Source organism: Marmota flaviventris, chromosome 9, assembly GCF_047511675.1.
Source record: "Marmota flaviventris isolate mMarFla1 chromosome 9, mMarFla1.hap1, whole genome shotgun sequence".
Classification (NCBI taxonomy): domain Eukaryota; kingdom Metazoa; phylum Chordata; class Mammalia; order Rodentia; family Sciuridae; genus Marmota; species Marmota flaviventris.
The window spans coordinates 108,805,689-108,827,920 of NC_092506.1; the positions used below are offsets into that span (position 1 = coordinate 108,805,689).

General features: G+C 35.7%; 1 protein-coding gene across 1 annotated transcript; it reads right to left on the bottom strand.

The window, feature by feature from the left end:
- Positions 1-10,973: 10,973 nt before the first annotated feature.
- Positions 10,974-11,918, bottom strand: LOC114100689 (olfactory receptor 8B4). Its single transcript, XM_027945473.2, has one exon. The coding sequence runs from the start codon at positions 11,916-11,918 to the stop codon at positions 10,974-10,976; it is 945 nt and encodes a 314-aa protein (XP_027801274.2).
- Between the last annotated feature and the right edge of the window lie 10,314 nt (positions 11,919-22,232).

Genomic DNA, 22,232 nt, shown 5'->3' on the forward strand with positions numbered 1-22,232 from the left:
TGATTCAGTAACATCATTTAAAAAAAAAAGAAGAATTTTGCTCAAGATTCATATTTGCATCTTTCTCAGACCCCTGAAATATATAACCATGAATTTTACATAATTCCTTATATAAAAATTTCAACTCCTTATTAAAAAACATAAACTTTTTTTAAAAGGTGTTCTTTACAGCAAAATTTAAACAGTTTGAATATGTTCAATTTGGAAAACTTATTGGGCACTTTCTATATCACGTAATAAAAAAGAAAGAACAGATAAAACATGATGATTCCAATACAAGTAATACACCAAATGTAAGTAAGCCCAAAATAAAAAGTCACTAAAATGATAGCTCCATTTATTGTTTGTTTGTTTGTTTATTGCTCTATCTCAACATCTGGAACAAACCAAGAAAATAATAAATATTTGCTGAATGAATGATTTGAAAAAATCATATTTGTTAATAGATGTTTATAATTTTATGGGTATCTGTTCTTTAGTTATAGTTATTCACACATTTATTGCACAAATTAATGGGGTTTGCTGACATATTCCCATGCCTGTACACATCCTGCATTGATTATGTTCATTCTCCTTTCCTATACCCTTGACTGCCCTCCCTTCCAGCATCTTTCCCAGTCCCTACAAGTCCCTTTTAATTTCTTTCTCCTCCCCCTCCCATCACCCTTCACCATCTCTACTGACTACTATTCTCTGCCTGACTTCTGAAAAGTTGAAAAATCATTTCTCTTTTATGCTTTTATTCCTGCATTATAATAATGCATAATATTGGGATTCATTATGACTTACGTATTCATAATATAATTTGTTCTAATTACTTCACCAGGACTTCCCCTTTCCCTCCCTTCCTCCCCAATCGCCTTTCTCTACTCTATTGGTTTTTCTCCTATTCATTTTTTAATTGGTGTATTATAATTATACATAAAAGTAAGATTCGTGGTGACAGACATACATGCACATAGCATAATTTGGTCAATTTTGTTCTGCAGCTCCTCCCCTCCCCTCCCCTTCTCCCCCTACCTCCATTCCCTTCCTCTACTCTTGCTGGTCACCCTTCTATTTTCATGAGATCCCTTTTTTGAAATTCCATTTTTCTCTCTAGCTTCTACATATTAGAGAAAACAGGTGACCCTTAACTTTGAATCTGGCTTATTTTACTTAGATGATATTCTCTAGTTCCATTCATTTACCAGCAAATGACATAATTTCATTCTTCCTTATGACAAAAACTCCATTGTGGGTATGTATAACCACACTATCTTTATCCATTCACCTCTTGACAAACACCTGGTTGATTCCATACCTTAAAATCTATTGTAAAATGTGCTCTTATAAACATTGGAATATATGTATCACAGTAATATATGCTGATTTCCATTCTTTTGGAAAAATACCAAGGAGTGGATTAGCTGGCTCATAAGGAGTTCCTAGTCTTTTAAGGAACCTCCCTACTAATTTGTAGTCACACTGACAAAGTAAAAAAGTATTCTTTTATCATCATACCCTCAATAGTATTTATAATTATTTATAGTCTTGATGATTATTGGGTAAAATAGTATAGTTTGGGTTTGCATTACCATGATTGCTAAAAATGTTGAACATTTTTCATATATTTTGATCACTGCATTTTTTAGTAGAATGTCAATTTAGTCCATTGCCCATTTATTGATTGACACATTCCCCAACCTTGTGAGGCCTATTGTTGAAAACAAACTATGATTCATTATGTCTTTGTAACCAACTTTTGCAGCTGTGGGTACAAATTCCTTAAAGCTATATGCATGTGTCCACTTTAACATTGAAATCAGTGCCTATTTTAGGTTACAGAAAGGTATTCAGAACACTGATTTTGTGACTACCCTCTCAATATTTTCTCTGGATTGTTACTCTCTGCTTTCCTAGTCTCTGTTTCATATTCCTATTTCTTTGCTTTCCTTCCTGTAATAAGATGTGTGTTAGTGCAAAATAAAGCATTAAACAAAAAAAATTAAAGACACAGCAGCTGAAGCCAGAAATAGATGGGCTTTAAGTGGGATCTGCCACATTCTGGTGACCTTCAGCAGATCCTTCAACTCTGAATCTCAGTTTGCTCCTCTGTAGAGGATGAGAGCCAGCAGAGCCATGTTATTTCTGACTTCTAAGAAGCAAATGACAAGTGGGAGTTGCATATAAAAGTATTCAATCTATTCCACACAATTTCAGGAATAAAATGTCTTCTTCCCTTCATTCACACTAGAAAACTATACTTGCTGCCAAAAAACAAAGAAACTTCACCCTATGGATAGCCCTTTGGTCTTTAACTAAAAACAGTATGTTTAATATGCTGTGGGTTTTGTTCTAATAATTACGGAGCCCAAAATATTTGTCCAACTCTTGGAAACAGCTAGAATATAAAAGAAGCTTCAAATACACACTAACAAGACAGTTATAATAATGTTACTTGTCACATAATATAGTACAATTATGTTAGTAACATAACATTGAAGAATTCTATAAATTTTGTACAAGGATGGAGGTTAGTCTTTTAAAAATCAGATTCTTAGAAATAAAAGCAGAAAAGAGCCAAAGTGTTTTTACTTTTAACTTAGAGAAAAAGAGAAACTTTGATTATTTCTATCAAGTCCTATTTAATAAAATCAATTTAATCAAAAATAGATAATAATAGTGAACATCTTTTTAGTATCTATGGAGATGATAACATAACATTTTCCTCAGCTCTACTAGTAAATAAGTTATATTGGTAGATTTGACTAATTAATGTTGAACCATCTACAGAATAAGTCCCAATTAGATATAATATGTTACTTTTTTTGTTTTTCAATGTTTGCTAATATGTTATTTAGAATTTTATATTGATATTCATAAGTGAGATTTGTCTGTACTTTTCTTTCTGTATACATTCTTATCAGATTTTGGATCAATGTTATGCTCATTTTGTAAAAATTAACTTTAGAGAAGATGGAGTTTTTTTGTTTCATTGGTTTTCTACACTTTGAATCTGTTTAAATAATATTTTAATTATCTGTTCTGTAGTCAAATTCCTCTGCGATGCCATCTGTGACAAGTAATTTCTATAAGTTGACTTTTTACAACTTTCTTTTATGGAATCTAAACTCTTTAAATTTTCTATCTGTTTCAGAAGTAACTGTACTGTTATGTTTTCCTAGAAAATGGGCCATTCTATCCATGTTATTTTTTTAGTATACTGTGTATACAACCAGAGATATGAAAAATTGGGCTCTATATATGTAATAAGAATTATAATGCATTCCATTGTTATATATAAATAAAAATAATTTTTAAAAAACTATCCATGGTTTTGAATACATTTGACTCATGTTAAAATTTTTAAAAGTAGTTTGGTTTTTTAATTTCCTCCATTTCTATAATTAGAAAAATAAGAAGAAAGGGTCTACCTTTCTTATTTTTTCATCCTCCTTTGTCTCTGAGTTAAGATAGCTAATGGTTAGTATATTTATTAATTTTTTCAAAGAACAAGTGTTAAATGTATTTATTTATTTTTTTAGTATTTTTTGCCATACAATTTATTTTTATTTTTTTTAGTCATACATGACAGCAGAATGTATTTTGACATATAATACATACATGGAATGTACATACATCAATCATAATGTCTATTCTATTCTGCTGCCCTTCCTATCCCCCCACTCCTCCCCTCCTCTCCCGTGATTTCTCTCTATCCAATCTAATGTGACACACTTTTTTTTCTTTTTCTCATCACAACATCATACATGTATTCTGTATAATGATGAGGTTCTCCTTCCATCTTCCGTGCAACTCCCCTTCTCCCTCTTTTTCCCTCCCACCTCTCTTCCCTATTTAGTGGTAATCTTCTTCTCATGCTCTTCCTCCCTATCCCATTTTGAGTCACCCCCCTTATATCAGAGAAGACATGCGGCATTTGTTTTTCAGGGATTGGCTAACTTCACTTAGCATAATCTGCTCTAATGCCATCCATTTCCCTGCAAATGCCATGATCTTGTGTATTTATTTATTAATACTATTTTTTTCTATTTTCTAATTCAATATTTTCTGCTTTTAACTTTGCTATGCTACCCTGTTTGTCTTCAATTTGTTTGTCTTTCAATTTTTATGAGTCTTCCTAACCTGTTTAGTTAAGGGTTAAACTCACTTGTCATTATTCTTTTTAACTAATACAATATTTAGTATTATTTTTCTGCTTTACCTGCACTCATAATTCCATAAGTTGTAAAGAGTTGCATTTTTATATCCTTTTAAGTTATTCTTCAATTTTACATTTCTTCTTTGATCTACAAGCAGCTGACATAGAATTTTAATGTCAAAGTAATAGTATATTGTTGTTTTTCTGATTATGTCATTTTTAGTTTTACTGAATGGTGATCAAAGAACATGGTTTTGTACTATTTCTAAAACATCAAGTGACTTAAATCTATTCAATTTATGTGACTGCTTCTTGAACTGTTGCTAAGATATATTTATAATGTATAGGACACAGATCTACACACACACACACACCTATGTATATGTGATTTTTATAGACAACAGACACCCTCTTATCTGCAGTTTCACTTTTCATGGTTTCACTTACCCACAGCCAACTATAGTCTGAAGATATTAAATGGAAAATTCCATAAATAAACAATTCCAAGGTTAAATTGTGGGCAGTTAGGAGTAGTGTGATGAAATCTTATCATACCGTCATGCTTCATCCCTACCTGAGACATGAATCATCCCTTTGTCTAACATATCCATTTTGTAGGTGCTCCCTGCCTTTAGTCCCTTAGTACTACAGGGACTAAATTGTTGCACTACAGGAGTGCTTATTGCAAATACCCCTTATTTTGCTTAATAATGACTCCAAAATGCAAGAGTAGTGATGTTGGTGATTCTATCATAGTATATTGTTATGATGTTCTAATTTATTTAGTTGTTGGTGGTGGTCTTTTATTATGCCTGGTTGATAAATTAAATATTATCATAGGTATAGCATGAATAGGAATAAAGATAGCATATAAGAATTAGCACTATCTGGGGTTCAAACTTCTACTGGTAGTCTGGAAACCTCCAAGAATATTCCTCATGTATAAAAGATTGTAAAATGAATGTAAACATTTATAATGGACAGAAAGAGATCAATTTTCCTTCTAATAGTGGGTTTCTATTTCCTTGTAGTTCCTGATATTTTACTACTTCGTACATATAAAGCAATAACCATTATACATCAATTGTGAATTGTACATGGTACCACTATAAAAGCTTTTCCAATTGATATTTTTGACCTAATTTCCATTTTGGTTGACACTCAGGCTGTTCATATGCTTGTTTGTTTACATTTGCCTGGTATGTCTTTGGTAACCATTTATTTTCTATCCTTCTTAATTACTTGGTTTGAGATACATTTCTTATATGCAACATGAATTTTATTTCACTTCATGATCCAATTTAATTCTTTTATTTTTGATGGAAAGTTAAGATATTTACATTTATCAATATAACATATGTTTCCTTTAGTTCTATCATAATATTATATGTTATGGACTTTCATTTTACATTCCCATTATTTTAAATAATTCAGTAAGTAGCTTGCTTTCTTCTTTGTATATGTGTAATTCCAATATTTAAAAAGCTGTATTCATATTCTACTGTTTTCTAATGTTTTAAAACTTTATGTAATATCCTTAATGTATCTATTACCTCCTCTTTACGATTAATGATATAAACAATGTCTTTCCTCCTCTTATCTCCACTGCTCCCTCTTCTCCATTTTAACTAGAGGTAAAGCCTTCCTATATGTGCTTTGTACTGTTGAATATTCTTATTGTTTTACTAATTATTTGTGAACTTTTTTGGAGTAGTGTGATGAAATCACTATTATCTTATCTACAAGAAGATAGCAAATGTTCTAGTTAGGCAAATTTCTAATTAGAATTCTCCATTTTCAAGAAACAGTGCCAATGCCACCTCCACTTCTTTATCATTTAAGGCATGTAGTTGTACATATTACTGGACACAAAAGAAAAGTGTCCCAATAATCCCATTAAATGAAACCATAAACTCATCTGTAACTTAGTAAGAGTTTAATTGAGCCAATAAATGGACTAGCAAGTCTTGAAAGATGAGCCAGTCTTCTTGCTTTCCTATAGAATTATGGATTCCCTGGTCTAATTTTTCTTGTCAGATTTCCCTATTTGCTCTCAATGAGCCCCTCTGTCCATGGTTCTTGTTGAATTGCATTTTGTTCTTTTTTTTATTGGTACTGAGAATTAAATCCAAAGGTACTTTACTACTGAGCTCCAATCCCAGTCCTTTTTATTTTTTTTATTTTATATTTGAGAAGGTTGTCAATAAGTTGCCAAAGGTCTCACTAAGTTGCTAAGGCTGGCCTTAAACTTGCAACCCTCTTGCCTCAGTCTCCCTAGTCACTGGCATTACAGGTATGTGCCACTATGCCCAACAAAACTTTGTGTTTTTTATTTTTTTATTTATATATGACAGCAGAATGCATTACAATTCTTATTACACATATAGAGCGCAATTTTTCATATCTCTGATTGTATACAAAGTATATTCACACCGATTCATGTCTTCATACATGTACTCATGTACTTTGGGTAATAATGTCCATTAGATTCCACCATCATTTCTAACCCCATGCCCCCTCCTTTTCCCTCCCACCCCTCTGCCCTATCTAGAGTTTGTCTACTCCTCCCACACTACCCCTCTCTACCCCACTATGAATCAGCAGCCTTATAGCAAAGAAAACATTCAGCATTTGGTTTTGGGGGATTGGTTAACTTCACTTAGCATTATCTTCTCTAACTCCACCCATTTACCCACAAATGCCATGATTTTATTCTCTTTTACTGCTGAGTATTATTCTATTGTGTATATGTGCCACATTTTTTTATCCATTTATCTATTGAAGGGCACAAAACTTTGTTCTTAACGTGGATTCTAGTAACCTACTATCAGAGCAAGGGAGGACATCCCAAATTATAGAAAATTGAAAGCTTCAGTCACCAGAATGCTAAAAGTACAGACAACTATACTGTGGGAGGTTTAGCAATATTAGTCACTCACTCCCCCTCCTCTGTGAGACCTGACTAGTGACAAAACAAATTCAGGGAGCCAAAAGAGGATAAAATGCCTTTGTTTGTTTATTAATAGCAATGATGAACATAGAAATAGGTCAGGACACACACCTCCCTCCCAGGACCTAGATCCCAACTTAGCCCAATAAGAGACAGGAGAAGTTGGAAATAAAACAGCACAGTCTTGTCTTGCCCTTGCCAAGAGCACTCCTCTCTTCAGCCACCAACAGGATAGTGAGGAAAACCCTGGGCACATCTCCATCAATGACTAATTTGTTGGTCTTTATTCTTATCTGCCAAATTAATTGATCCTCCTTTCCTGGAGTAGACGAAATCAGAAAGTAAAAATAGCAAGTACCCACTTCTGAACTGCTTCCAGGCAAGTAGAATCCTATCCTTTGGGAGAGACTGCTAGTTATCTACACAATAGCCTTTTCCCCCTCTTCTTATCAACAAAGTCTTATTTTCAAAATGATAATGTTCTCAAGTTAAATGATAAGTCTCCTAGTGTCCCTTGCAAATAGACGTGGCTAATAAGATGTCAATAGAAGTTATTCACTGACTAGGTAAAGCATCCTTTTCCTTGCCCTCTCTCCTGTGTGTTCCTGCTACTTAAAATGTGAACAAAACCATAAAAGCTCCAGCAGCCATCTGTAAACTATTGCATACCACTGAGAATGAAGTCACTACTAAGAAAGGAAAGAAAGAGTCCTTGATGGCTCAGCACTGTCATATCAGTTCTGGACTGCCCACCTCTAGATTATTTTTATGTTAAGAAACACTTAAAACCCCTTAGTCACAGCGGTCAGATTTTGTTATCAGCAGCTCAAACACTTAGTAAATGATGCATTTCACTTATGGACATGTGAGGGGAGAATGCTAACTATGTACCTGGGCTGAGGGTAAGCACTGAGTCAGTCCAGACCTCTCCCGGCTGCCCCTCAGCACATATATTTTCCTTCCCAAGATTCACACAAAGCTCTCCTTGAACTCTCACTCCAAATATTTGATGTCTATTGCTTATCTTTTGTCCTCTCCCACCTGTTCATAATGTGGGAAAATAAGTAAATATCAAGAGCAATTTATTCTACCTTACATTCTAAAACTGTGTCACCACCTAATCATTACATAATTCTACCTGGACATTAATGTTGATAATACTTTAAAGTTCCTAGTTTATAACTTATTTCAGGTTAAAACAATAGATTGGGGCCAAGGCTATGGATTTGTAAGTCACCATCAAATATGGGGTTATTGAAGCCAATTGAGTTGAAGGGAAGCAGGAAGCAGGAAGAGCAAAAAGAGAAGTAGAACGAGGACTAAATACAGAGAAGTCCCAAGTTTAAGAATGCTTCCCAAAAGAAAACACTGACCTTGCTGAAAAAAAATGTCTTGATGTCAGGTCATGTCAACCATAGGATTATGGTTTTATGGTATAAGGATTCACCTGAGGACATCTAACATGGAGTTTCAATTCATGTCTCCTGGTTACTGGAAAGCAGTAAACCCAATTTTTTTCCAGTTTTTGATCACTGAGAATAAATTCTCAACACCAACCCAAAATATCATGCAAGAAGACCTATCATTGTTTGTGAGAAAGATGAAGACCTTCTTAATTTATAAGACACTGCATTTTCTCTGGGTGCAATAGATGGCTCTCATACAGCTGTTGCAGACACCACAAGTTTTTGTCATTTCAGTTTCTCAGTAACAAAAAGACTGGTTTTCAAAAGATCCGAGCCAATGTCTCATTAAGTCAAACGTGCCTTCACCTCTACTTACCCCAATGCCAATGTGGAATGAATGTAGCCAAAGTTGTTCTCAGATTTTAAATGCATTTATTTCATAATGTTTCTTTCTAGTAGATTTACTTTTGTCCTTCCTCATTCCTGACACTTTCCTAATATCCCGAGATCCCCATGAGCTCAGACACAAACAATCCTGTAGAGAGTAGGATTCAGTCAGACCCAGAGGGTTGATAGCAGTGGTTCAAAATGATATTATAATTCAATTCTGAAAAGTAAGTTATTACACATAGGGAACCTTAAAATGTGCACAAATATATAGTACACTCTCTGTAAATGTCTAGCACCATCATTATCATAATCTAGATATAATCCAAGTATCAACATTTCCCTCCTTCAAAAATTTCTTTCCTCCAGCGTACATTAAGAAAACATGATTTTGTCTCATTTCTCCTTGCCAATGAGCCCCACACTGCAGGTCTTTCTCTGTGTTTCTCTGATCTCTCCTCAGGACATCTTAAGCCTTGCTCCAGGCTTCATCTGGAACATGTGGACTGCCTTCTTCTTGACATGATGTGTCCACCTCCACATCAGTGTCATAGAGAGGTAGATGGGAAGAAGGTCTTACCTCCCTTCACTGTCTTACCTCTCACACTACTGAGCAATGCCCACTTTTATGAAGAGTCAGAGAGATAGACGCAAAGAAAAAGATACAGACTCAGTGTTTTATACAGTCTTCCCCGTATCCCAAAGAAAAGCACCAATGTTCTTCACAGAGGTTCTCTTTAAGAATACCCCAAATTCTAGCCTCTTTTCAGAGAGTGCCCCTTCTGACCACAGTGTGAGTCTATACCCTCTACTTCTCCATGTCTGGTCTGGCCCTATGTCACCTTCCTCCCTGTGCTCAGGGTGGTTTATGAGGGTGTATTTCTCAAAAGCTGAACTATTCAACATAGAATAGCAGAAACTTTAGAAGACTGGTCTAGAGTGGTCCTTATCACTCAAAATGCAGAACTTTTCCAGTCTTTCTGAGAGTGGAAGTGTAATATGATCCTCCTTTCTTCCTGATTCTCTGATGGTAATCTATAAGACACACACACACACACACACACACACACACACACACACGTTCTCAGAAATTGTAAAGAATAAAAGATATACACAGAGTCTCCAGGACAGGACAGAGATTCACATAATCACACAAATTCATGGGAAGTTCTTTGTTCTCACTTTCAGCCTGAGCCCCAAGAGCTCAATTACAAGATTACCTACCTTTCAATACCATCCCAAAGCTCTGAAATTTTCAAACTTTGAAATGAAAGATTTGTGTTTTGATTTATCCATACAATATCAGGCCATGTACAGTTCTTAGTTGAACCCTTCTCTAGTCTGTGTATATATATGCATGGAAGGAAGGATTTATGATCTGCCTAGTCAGTAAGCTCTCTAAGAGTTAGGAGAATACATTATCTATGGCACCAAGTAATCTAGCTTTAGTCTTTAGTAAGCTGTTCACATAACTGGAAAAAAAAAAAAAGCATGCTCCAGTTCCCTCATGCTACCACATGTTCCTTATCCCAGCTAGAAGTGTCCTTACGTAGACAAACCCATCTAATTTACAAAGAAAAAAATAAATAAAAGATTTGGAGCCTCAGTTTATTTATTTCTTGAGTCTAATATAGAGTCCAGTAAATGATAGAAGCTAAGTTTTATACAGTGAAACAATTTGAGCAGTACAAAATCACATAATCCTCAAGGAGAATACAAAGCAAGATATTTAGTAACTTTAAAAGTGGAGGGAAAGGGAGTGGGTGTAGTGTAACATGCCTGTAATCCCAGCAGTTTGGGAGACTGAGGCATGAGGATTGTGAGTTCAAAGTCAGCCTCAGCAACAGGCGAGGCACTAAGCAACTCAGTGAGACCCTGTCTCTAAATAAAATACAAAGTATGGCTGGGGATGTGGCTCAGTGATTGAGTGCCCCTGAGTTCAATCCCAGGTACTGAAAAAAAAAAAAAAGAAGTGGAGGGAAGACCTTATTTGAGAAAAAACATTAAAATTCCTCTTCCTGCAGATAAAATGTTACTTGAGTAGAATGCTTGCTGAAAATTAATTGCCAATGATACAAAAGACTCATTAGCAGAGTACTCTCTTCAGGGTTTTATCTAGGGCTAGTTTAACATCTTTATTCCTCAAACTGTAGATCAGAGGGTTAAGCATGGGAACCACGTTGGTGTAGAAGACTGAAGCAAACTTGCCTTCCTCCATCAATCCAGAAAAAGAGGTTGTTAAGTAGGTAAACGCCCCCGACCCAAAAAACAGAGCAACAGCAATTATGTGAGAGCCACATGTGCTGAAGGCTTTGGATCGTCCCTCAGCAGAAGGAATGCGAAGAATGTTGGAAAGAATCAAAGCATAAGAGATGAAGATGCTGACACTGGACACTGTGATGACCATTCCAACAACAGTGAAGAACACAAGCTCATTGATGTGGGTGCTGCTGCAGGAGAGCTGCAGGAGCGGGAGAACCTCACAGAGATAATGGCAGATGACATTGGAATCACAAAAGGTCAGTCTCAGCATGCTTCCAGTGTGGGCCATGGCCCCAGCAAACCCTATCACATAGGAGCCAATCATGAGCAAAAAGCAGACCTGAGGGGACATGATGACAGTGTACAGAAGAGGGTTGCAGATAGCCACGTAGCGATCATAGGCCATCGATACCAAGACACAGCACTCGGCATTGACAAAGAAACAGAAGAAAAACAGTTGAGTCATGCACCCCATGTAGGAGATAATATTTTCTGACACAAAGTCATTCAGCATTTTGGGAGTAAACACACAGGAATAACAGAGATCTATAAAGGACAAGTTGAAGAGGAAAAAGTACATTGGGGTATGAAGACTAGAATTCAGCCCAATTAAGGTGATCAAGCCCAAGTTGCCCACCACAGTGAATATATAGATCCCCAAGAACAGGAGGAAGAGAGGAAGCTGGAGCTCTGATTGTTCTGATAATCCCAGAAGGATAAACTCAGTCACTAAGGAGCTGTTTCTCAGAGTCATTCTCTTCTGGCACATCGACTGGGGAAACAGAGGACAAAACACAGAGTTATACAAGCATAAACATGAGTAATGGAAGAAGGCTAGAGAAGATTGGTTAGGGCATAGATGCCTCCCTTCTTCTTCCCTCTTCCCTCATCTATGCCTCTCTCTGTCCTAAACTGTCGATAATATGACTGGGGTAGCATCTCAGCTCCCCTGATGCTAGTCATGAACCCCAGCTACTCTGTTGGCACGGGCAGCAAGGATTCTGTCTCTGCTTAAGAAATGAAGAGGCAGCATGCCTCAAGGGGCTGCCCCATCTCAGAAAGATGCCCCAAGAGCCAGGGGTACAACCTGGACCTGCTGTCTCAGGCTTTGTGACACAGAAGTTCCCATGTCCCCCATCATGCTCAGCTATTCTCTGCCTTTCTCTCCCAAACACATACTGGGATACTACCTTGAGAGGAAAGCCAAGCCAAAAGCCAAGAGTGTTCCCTACTGGCTCTGCACTATACCTTTTCAGTGCTGGATTTATGCAATGCTTTCTCCATTAGCCAGAGGCATAAGATGGTGCTGCTAGAATGTAAAGCAGACAGCCTTGCAGGCTAACTCTTCTGATTCCCATGGTGCTGGGAACAGAGCTTTAACAGACCCAAATTCTCCAAGGTGCTTGAGGAATAGCTCAGAGTTTCTGTTTGTGGATTTCCCCAGATGGTCTTCATCAACTTCAGAAGAAAAACATTAGCAATCTTTTCCACCAGGACCCCAGCTGGCATACCATGGGGGACTTTAAACTTCATGACAATCTTAGAGACCTGATTAGTTATAGTCTCCCCTGGGAATTTCTCTTAGATCTGTTTTTAGACAGAGGAAACTTCACTCTGTTTACATCCTGCATCAGTAACATCTTGAGAGCTGGTGTTCTGCTCAATATTCCCCTTTCCTCCAAGGATTTCATGTCATTCAATGCTGAGTTTGATGGGCTCCTTCTTGATCCCTTTCATTCATTCTTTGACCCTAAGTTTAACTTTAAGAGATAATGGCCCCAAATTCATTTTCTACCATTTCCAAATTTTCTTAAGGAGTTTTGAAATGAGGACCAAAAATGTTCAGACCAAGGTTATAGGTGATCAGAAAGCTCCTTGTATGAAATGCTTCTAAAAGCATGAGCTGCTCAGAACAGTGAGACAGCAACACCAGCAACACAAACACCATCTCCTCTCCATTCTACAAAAGGCCACAGACAGGCCTTGACTATATGTAAGGAGATTAAAATATCACAAGATGCAAGCCATGAAGCACACACACCGGCTTACTCCGTAGCTAGGCAGGAGAAGTACTGAGGGTTTGATCGGTCATTCTTCAGATGTCAAAGCTTTTCTTCATCAGATCTGCTATGTGCACATTCTAGGGGAAATCCACATACATGTGTACATCTGCATTTGTAATTTTCCATTGAAGTTGCCTAAAATAATTCCAGTTTGCCTGAGAGGGTCCTTAATGGCAACCATTATGTCTGTACAATTATTCATAGCATGTCCTTACGGTCTCAAAAGAAGGTAAATATGGATTAAAATTTTTATGTTCACCCTACTAAAAAAAGCATAAGCAACTATTCAGATATTCTGGTTCACTGACTTCCATCCTCTGTCTGTCAGAATCTCTGTCTTTCACCTTTACTCTCCTCAATTGAACACCCTTCCTATCTCTTCAGTAGACTTTGGCTTCAAACATAGGAAGCTGCTTCTGATTTATACCTAGCCAAGAAACCTAAAGCAAAAAAATTCAAACCCTAGCTGTCCACCCAGAATAGGTGAAAAGAGAAAAGCAAGGAGAGAGAAATTACACTAGTACCAAGAGTAAAATTAGTAAAATATATTATTGTGTATAATTGTTTGAGGATACAATAAATTGGTTGGCATTATTTAAGAAATGTGGATATATTCCATATATATGTATATGGAATATGTATATCCACATTTCTTAAACAGTGTCAACTAATTTATTTATACATGTAGACACACATATATACATACATATGTACACATATGTCTACATAGATTTTAAACAGCATTTCACTGCTAGATGTATACCTAATAAAAATTACAAAAAAAAAACTACATATGTTTACCTAAAGACATGCCAAAAATATTCATAGAAGGATTATACATATTAGCCAAAAACTGAAGACAATCTACATGTAAACCAACTAAATAGTGAAATATAATAAAATAAAATTGCATTTAGCCATGAAAATTAATAACATAGATAAATGTCATCAATCTATTATGGAGTAGAAGAAGCCAAGCACAAACGAGTGCATATCTTATAATTCCACATGTATAAAATTGAAAGATAAGGAAATTAATCTGTAGTCCTAAAATTCAGATAGCAGTTACTCTTAGCTGGGAAGTCAGAGGCTAGACAGGCATATGAAGGGTGCTTCAAGTTTCCGAATAACGTTCTGGTTCTGTTAAGGGTACTGGCTACATAGATGTATCTAGTTAGCAAAAAATTCATCAAGCTATGTATCTTTATGTTATAATTAAATAAAAAGTTTATTTAAAGCATAAGTTGAGAGCAAAAAAATAAAGCATCCTACCAAATTACTTTAAGACTAAAATTGCTAAACATCTTTGAGCCATAATCCCTCATTTGGAAAATGGTTATTTACTGACCTGACAGCTCAGTATAGTAGAACATGCAAGAAAAATGACACTGTTTTCATTTCTCATCCATCTTGTGTTCCTTAAAATAAAAACCTGCTATATTTTTCTTATATAAAGGGAGGAAATCAAGAAGTAAAAAAAAATTAATGCATATGGAGCAACCATAGTCCTTGGCATTGTGCTGGATGTTTTCTAGTATAATATTATGTTTATAACAACTATAGAATGTGCATGTGTGTGGCAGATTGTATTTTCCAAAGATGCCCATTACCAACACACGCACGCTCACGCATATATAGCTTGTATCCCACATATTTTTGGTGTAGTAGGAGGACTGACTCTCTTTGTTCCCTATCCTTGCCTCCAGAGGGCACAATATTGGACTTCCTCCAACCAATAGAATATGGTGGAATGGTGGAATTGAGGCCACGTGACATTCAAATAATATCATTCAAGGACATGGCTGCTCGCTCTTGTGCTCACTCTCTCTCGCTCTCCCCCACCTCCTGTCATTCCTAGCCTTCCAGACAGTCATATTTATGGCCTGCATGCAAGTGGGTGAATATCAGGGACCATTGTCAAAGGAAAGCCAGGGGAATTGCCAAGACAGGACTAACTTACTTGGTCCAATTCTTCCTCATACCCAAAAACTATCCTTTTGTTTTCATATTTGAATGATATTTTTAAGGTTTGTTTTGTGGAGAAAATAGACATATCTTTCTAGTATACATAATCTCTTACCCACTGTATTTTCCTATTTTGAATGGCAATTTAGTAGATGTGTAGCAATGGCCCAGAAATGGAAGAGAAAGAATTTTCTCTGTTCATTAGTGTAGAAGTCAATTTATTCATCCAACAAATATTTATGACGGTCATCCATTTCTAGAAATATTACACAATTTTTATGTTCAGAAAGATTTCTCCCAGTTAAAATGGAATGAAAGATTCTGGATAAAGTATAAAATCATCTGTTTTCATGTGAGAGCTGGCAGAAACTAAGTGAAAATCTGCAAGAGCAAAGGAGAAAAGATAAGAAATCCAAAGGACAAGCACTGGCCTGGAATTTGTCTTCAGGGAACTAATGGATTCCTGGATACTTATGAGTTTAGGCTTAATTGGCCACCTATGCAGGACATACAGGCAAAGCCTGGGACTCCAGTAGGCTGGGAGTTTGGAACCATAAACTCATAATACTGAATCCCCAAAAGGAAACATCCTCCGTGTCTTAATTAAAAAGGAAGAAGGGAAGGGGAAAAAAAAAAAGCCCACAGAGGGAGAATGCCAAGAAAGACAAGTGTCTAACTTAGTCTTAGATCTAGAAGGGCAAAAATGAGATAAAATGTTTGAAGAATTTCTAGCCACCTTGTGTGTAAGGCAAAAATATGCAATAGATAAATAGATGATAGATAGATGATTGATAGATGAGATAGATTCCTCTATGAATAATGCAATTTAAATCCAGATATCCAAGAATTTTCCCAGATAAATATCCAAGGATCTTGAGCTCTTTATCAAAATAACTTAAAATAAGGCACCATGAATAACAAAACATGATCTGAAGACCAGGCATAATGGCTCACACCTGTAATCCCAGCAACAGGGAGGACAATAAGGCAGGATGATTGGAAGTTTGAGGTCAGCCTCAGCAACTTAGTGAGACCCTATCTCAAAATAAAAAACAAAAAAGACTGGGGATGTAGCTCAATGTAAGGCACTCCTGGATTGAATTCTCAGTTAAAAAAAATGCTGCAAAGCCAACCAGACTTGAAAAATTATGTAGGCTTATCAAGGACAGGGTACAAAATAAATGTTGAATATATTTAAAGAAATATAAAAACAAATTGAAATCTTAAAGGAAACATCAAAATTGAAGGAACCATCAAAATTTCATAGAGTCAAATGGATCTTTTAGAAATTAAAACAAAATGATTGAAATCAGAGACTCTATGAAAATAATTTATCAATATTTTTTAAAGAGAGAGAGATAATTTTTTAATATTTATTTTTTAGTTTTCGGTGGACACAACATCTTTATTTCATTTTTATGTGGTGCTGAGGATCGAACCCAGAGCTCCGCACATGCCAGGGCGCATGCCAGGCGAGTGCGTTGTCACTTGAGCCACATTCCCAGCTCATTTATCAATATTAAACATGTACAAACATTTTCTTTCATTCTCTAAACAATATAGTAAAAAAATTTGCATAACTTTGACATTATATTAGGTATTATAAGTAATCAACAGATGGTCTAAAGTAAATAGGAGAATGTGCCTTAGTTATATGTAAATACTATAAGATTTTATATAAGAAATGTTTTTATATTTTATATAAATATAAAATTTTATATTTATATTTGTTTATGGATATATGTATGTATATATATACAAATATATATATATATATATATATATATATATATATATATATACACATATATATATTAGTATTGGCCAATTTGGGCATCTATTCTTGAATCAGGTCCTCAAGGATACTAAGGGATAACTGCATATACAGAGGATTAAGCACAATTTATGTAGAGGGTTAAACACAATTTAGGCCCATTGATGTGCTCTAAAAATAAAACAATAGTTGGGCCCAATGGTGAACACTTGTAATCCCAGTAGATCCCAGACTAAGGCAGGATGATCATGAGCCAGCCTCAGCAAAAGCAAGGCACTAAGAAACTCAGTGAGATACTGTCTCTAAATAAAATACAAAATAGGGCTGGGGATGTAGCTCAGTGTTCAAGTGCCTCTGAGTTCAATTTCTAGTACCATAAACAAATATATATATTTGTTTATGGATATATATATATATATATATATATATATATATATATATTCCCTCTGTGTGTGTGTGTATATATATAAATATATATATATATTCAAAATGAAATAGCAATTATCAAAAAAATCAAAATAGGCTCCTGCAATTTGAACATGTAATCCAGATAGAGAAACCTAAAAGAAACAGATCCTTATATACAACTAATTAAAATAATAAGTATAAGTGTGCGAGGGAGAGGTCATGGGATGCCAAGGAAAACCATGTAAGAGTGGGCCCTACTGAGTCTTGAGGGTCAGAAAAGCTTCCTTAAAGAAGGAAAATTCAATTTCAAAGCTAAAAAATAAATAGGGAAATAAACTCTTGTTTATGACTGTCTAGCATTGGAATTCCTTCCATGTTTGAGGAATCTTCCTTTGTGTGAGCCTCAGTTGAAGCCAGACCCTAAATCCTCCTGCAGCAACTCCCAGAGAACAACAGACCTAAACTAGTTGGATGATTCCAGACAGGGCTCTGAGTGTAGGGCAAGTGACACAAACAGGAACCATTTATATTTCATTTTGGCAAAGACAAAGAAAAAACAAACCTACCAGTCAAAAACAAATGCCAGGTGTTGGCAGTGCCAGCAGGAACAACCAGCACAGCCTAGACAGACCGTTCTGTGGCTATGATTCCCACTTGGCTTTGATTCCACCACCTGGCTCCCCCTTCCTGCCTGACTCCAAAGCTGGTTCCCCAGCCTGTTCTCAAATTCTGTGACCTCCCTGTTTCTTGCCAATTAGCTCTTCTTTCTAAGTTAACCAGAACCAACTTTGCTATTTGCAGCTAAGATGCTTGGCTGGTACAATAGAAACAGATTAAGAGGACCATGGGCAGCGATCAGAGATGAGGAGAGACCAGATCCCTTCAAAGAGGGCAGACACACACACCCTCAGTCACCTTCGAAAGGGGTTCAATAAAATATCTGGGCTAGATTTTTAAATGAAATGTTAGCTGTGTAAAAATTAAACTGATGGAATTAATAGGATTGTTTAATATCTAAGAATGATAATAGCTCAATAATTGATTTTATAAATGATTAAATAGGTAGCATATGTTTATATTTCTCCATCTATGATAAGTGTTCTGTTTTGCTTGTGCTGTGTTTTCACTTTATTGACTTTGAGATCAATACCTAGGATAGCTTTTTACATACCTTTGTAAAAGTCAATAGCTAGATCAGTTTTTGCACACCTTTTCAAACAAATTTTTCTTGTAAAAACCTAGAAAATAGTTTTATTCTTAAAAAAAAAAAATTGCAGGCTATTATAGGGAGTGTATCTTTGATTTTAAAGCATGTTATTTTATCCTAACTCTTTATTCAGAAGCAGTCTCCAATTATTACATTGTTACTATGGAAATGCACAATCTGCTTTATAATATAGTTTTAGAAATGTATTGCTATTAGTCTTGAATAACAAGTAGAAGATAAACAGCAAAGAAAATCAGGAGGGTATTCTGAGCACAGGAAATCACAAAAGGAAATGTGAAAGGTTATAAAGTGGCGGGGGGGGCACTGCAAACTTGGAGAATGACAAGTGATGTTGAGAATTAAGTCATTATATACATGGAAGAGAGAGGTACGATATTGTTGGAATGGGTTAGTGATGATAATTAATTCTCCTTTCTCCCCTCTGTTACTGATAAAGTTGATTGGAAGTCTTAGTTTTGGATGCACATCTACAATAGGATCTTGCAATTCCCTCATTGTATGTAACAGATTAAATTTGCAAATCCAGGTCTAAACTGAACCCAACATTTGGTCTTCCCTGTAAAAGAGAGGGGTTGCAAATGGAGAGATAATTGGGATCCTGAGAATGTGCCAGGAAATAGAAAGTGAGACCATAGGAAATGTGCTGGCCACACTGAGCCACAAATTCATTCTCCCAATTTTTCATCAGTTGTATAAAGCATGCTTCCCCTTTGGGATGGAGTGGGGAAGATACAGAAGAGAAAGAGTTTCTTCCATATGTATTAGCTGGGACACAATGGCACCCCACCTCAAGGGAACTTGAGGTTCCAAGCACATGTGAGGCTGGAATCAATTAAGCCCAGACAGGTTGTTACCACGGAATTTGTACTTGACTGTACAAATTGACTGTAGTCAGTTGTGAGCAAGATGGTGGAGTACTGACATCACCAGACTTGCCCTTGAACTTTTGGAAATGAGAAGAATGGGACTGGAGACAAGAAACCTGAACCAAAGAAGGGTAAAGAATTCATAGAATTTGACACCACCTGAAAAATCATAGGCAAAAATCAGATTTAGTAAAAGAATTTGGACCATCAGATGAACACATGACTGCTAAAAAGCCTTTTGAAAGAAGGAAGCAATACTTTCTGTGTTGCAAATAGAAACTTTTTGTATCATTCTACTGCTCTTACAGTTTTAAACACAATGAATGTAGTCACTAAAAATCATGACTTTTATATATATATATATATATATATATATATATATATATATATATATATATATTTAATTACACCAAAAGCTGTTTATATGTTTACAGAATGAAAAAAAAAATTGTAAATGGTACTCAATGCAATTACATCTTTGTATGTGTACATAATTTTTGCAAACTGGTCTAAACTAGTCTAAATAGACACATGTGTACACACAGAAAAATATTTTGAAAAGATATATACCATAATGCCAAAAATAGTAATCTTTAGGTGAAAGGATCTTGGAGATATTTTTAAAAGCTTTTGCTTATCTCCACTCATTCTTTATCTAGCATATTCTTATCACACAGCATTGCTTTGCAAATTTAAGAAAAATTATTTTTAAAAATTAAAGATAAAACACTGCATAAAATTTAAGCAAAGTCTCACTAGGGATTTGTTCAATATGTATTTAGCACCTCCTGAATCTGCCAGGCATTAATCTCAATGCATGTGTTTGATCACCTGGCTGAAATTGGGAATGTAACTTCGAATAAACATTTTCAAAATATATGTCTGTACAATCCATATAACAATAGTTCAGTGGGTCTCACATATATTTACATTACTGGCCCTATTAGCTCAGTGCATTTAAAAAGGAAAAAAAAATCTTCAGTATCTTTCTTTTGACATTTGTTTTTGGCAATTTTTTTCCAAATGAGAGTAGATGCAGGGATTATTCAGCTCAAGACAGCAAGAACTTGGACATTGTACAAGGTGAATATATATGCATCACATGTGCTATTTCTTACACACCCAGATTGAGCCTTCTGGAAGGCAGTTAGTGTTAAGAGTGTGGGCTCTAGAGTTATGTAATCTAAATTCAATTCTTCCCTCTACACTTATTATCTGCAATCTTGAGCAAGCTCCTCAACTTAAGACTTGATTTACCCACCTATAAAGCAGGGAAAATGGTCTCATCCAGTTGTGGAAAAGATTAAATTAGGACATGTAGACAAAGTTCATAGGACAAAGTAAAGTCTCAAAAATAGGCTGAAGCAAGAGGATCACAAATTCAAAGCCAACATGGGCAACTTCGTAAATCCCTGTCTCAAAATAAAAAAAAATAAAACAGGCTATAGAGCTTTGTCAGTGGTAGATTGCTCCTGGGCTCAATCTTCAGTTCCATGGTCCCAACAGTTACTGATGGGAACCTGAGGAAATTGTCATGCGAGCAGGAAAGTGTCATGGTGAGATGGGGACCCAGAGGACCGTTATGGGATACAGAGGATTGACCTACTCATAAAGACCAATTATAGCATTTGCACAAGGTATGCTCAGAGGGATAAAAATCAATATGGGTATTTTCCAAACATGAATATTTTCCAATTAAATATTTGGTTTCAGAATCACACTAAGTATAGCTCATCCCTCCTAGGATTCATATCTTACCTTTAAACACCATCTCTAAACAAAACCAGTGCTGGGCAACATAAGTAAAAGATAAGTTTGAGATATACCACTTCACCAGAAAGTAATTAAATGCTCAAAATCTGATAGAGATATATTAAAAGAACATGAAAATCAATGTGAAAAGGCTTCCATTAGCCATTAATAAGGGGTCAAATTGAGCATTAACATAAATTCTGTGTATGAAATTGTCACAGTGAAGCCCATTGATTTGTGCAATTAATATGTGCTAATCTAAAAAAGTAAATGCTGACAACAAGGAATCATGACTTTAGATACATAAGTCCATAATGATATGAATGCATTAATGATAATAAAAGGCTCTCCCTGTCATAATTTCAACAAGGATTAGTGGAATTAGAAAAATCTCCATTTTTCAACCATCAAACTAAATCTTAATTCAGCCCAGAAGTAGATGCTAAATCTTGTGTGGAAGTTTGAAAAAGGAGTAAGATAGGGTCTCAAAATATATCCCCAAAATTAACTTTGAATTTCAAAGAGAAAAGTAGAAATCATCCCCAGTAAAATTACTAAGGGACTTGCAAAGTTACAAAAACCTCTGTATTATCAAATGTCCCCAGAAACAATTCTGAGAGAATATGAACACATTAATTTGTGAGAGAAAATAAAAGGAAGATTTGTTCTGCAGTAGCAGTACTCTGCCTTGCAAGTCAGCAAAGAAGAATCCAATTATGATCATGGTAAATTTTCCTAAGTGTAGTTACCTTTTGAAAACAAGTGTTTGGGCAAGTACCCTGGAAACATGAGAGCTCCACACCTGAGCCCAGTTGTTGGTGTTTTATACAATTTCTTCCAAGCTCTAGGTTCAATTGGACAGCAATTTAGAATTTAAGATCATTCTTTTATATAACACCATACATTTTATATGAAGGAGTGGAAGTCAGGGTTTATGTCTCCAAGTTGGGGTCTGTTTTCTACCATGGCCACCAGGTGGCATGAGTTTAAACTTGGGGATTACAAATAAGAAGACTATAACCAGATC

Coding starts and splice junctions, on each gene's coding strand:
- LOC114100689 (XM_027945473.2), bottom strand. CDS start 11,918: ATGTGCCAGAAGAGAATGACTCTGAGAAACAGCTCCTTAGTGACTGAG.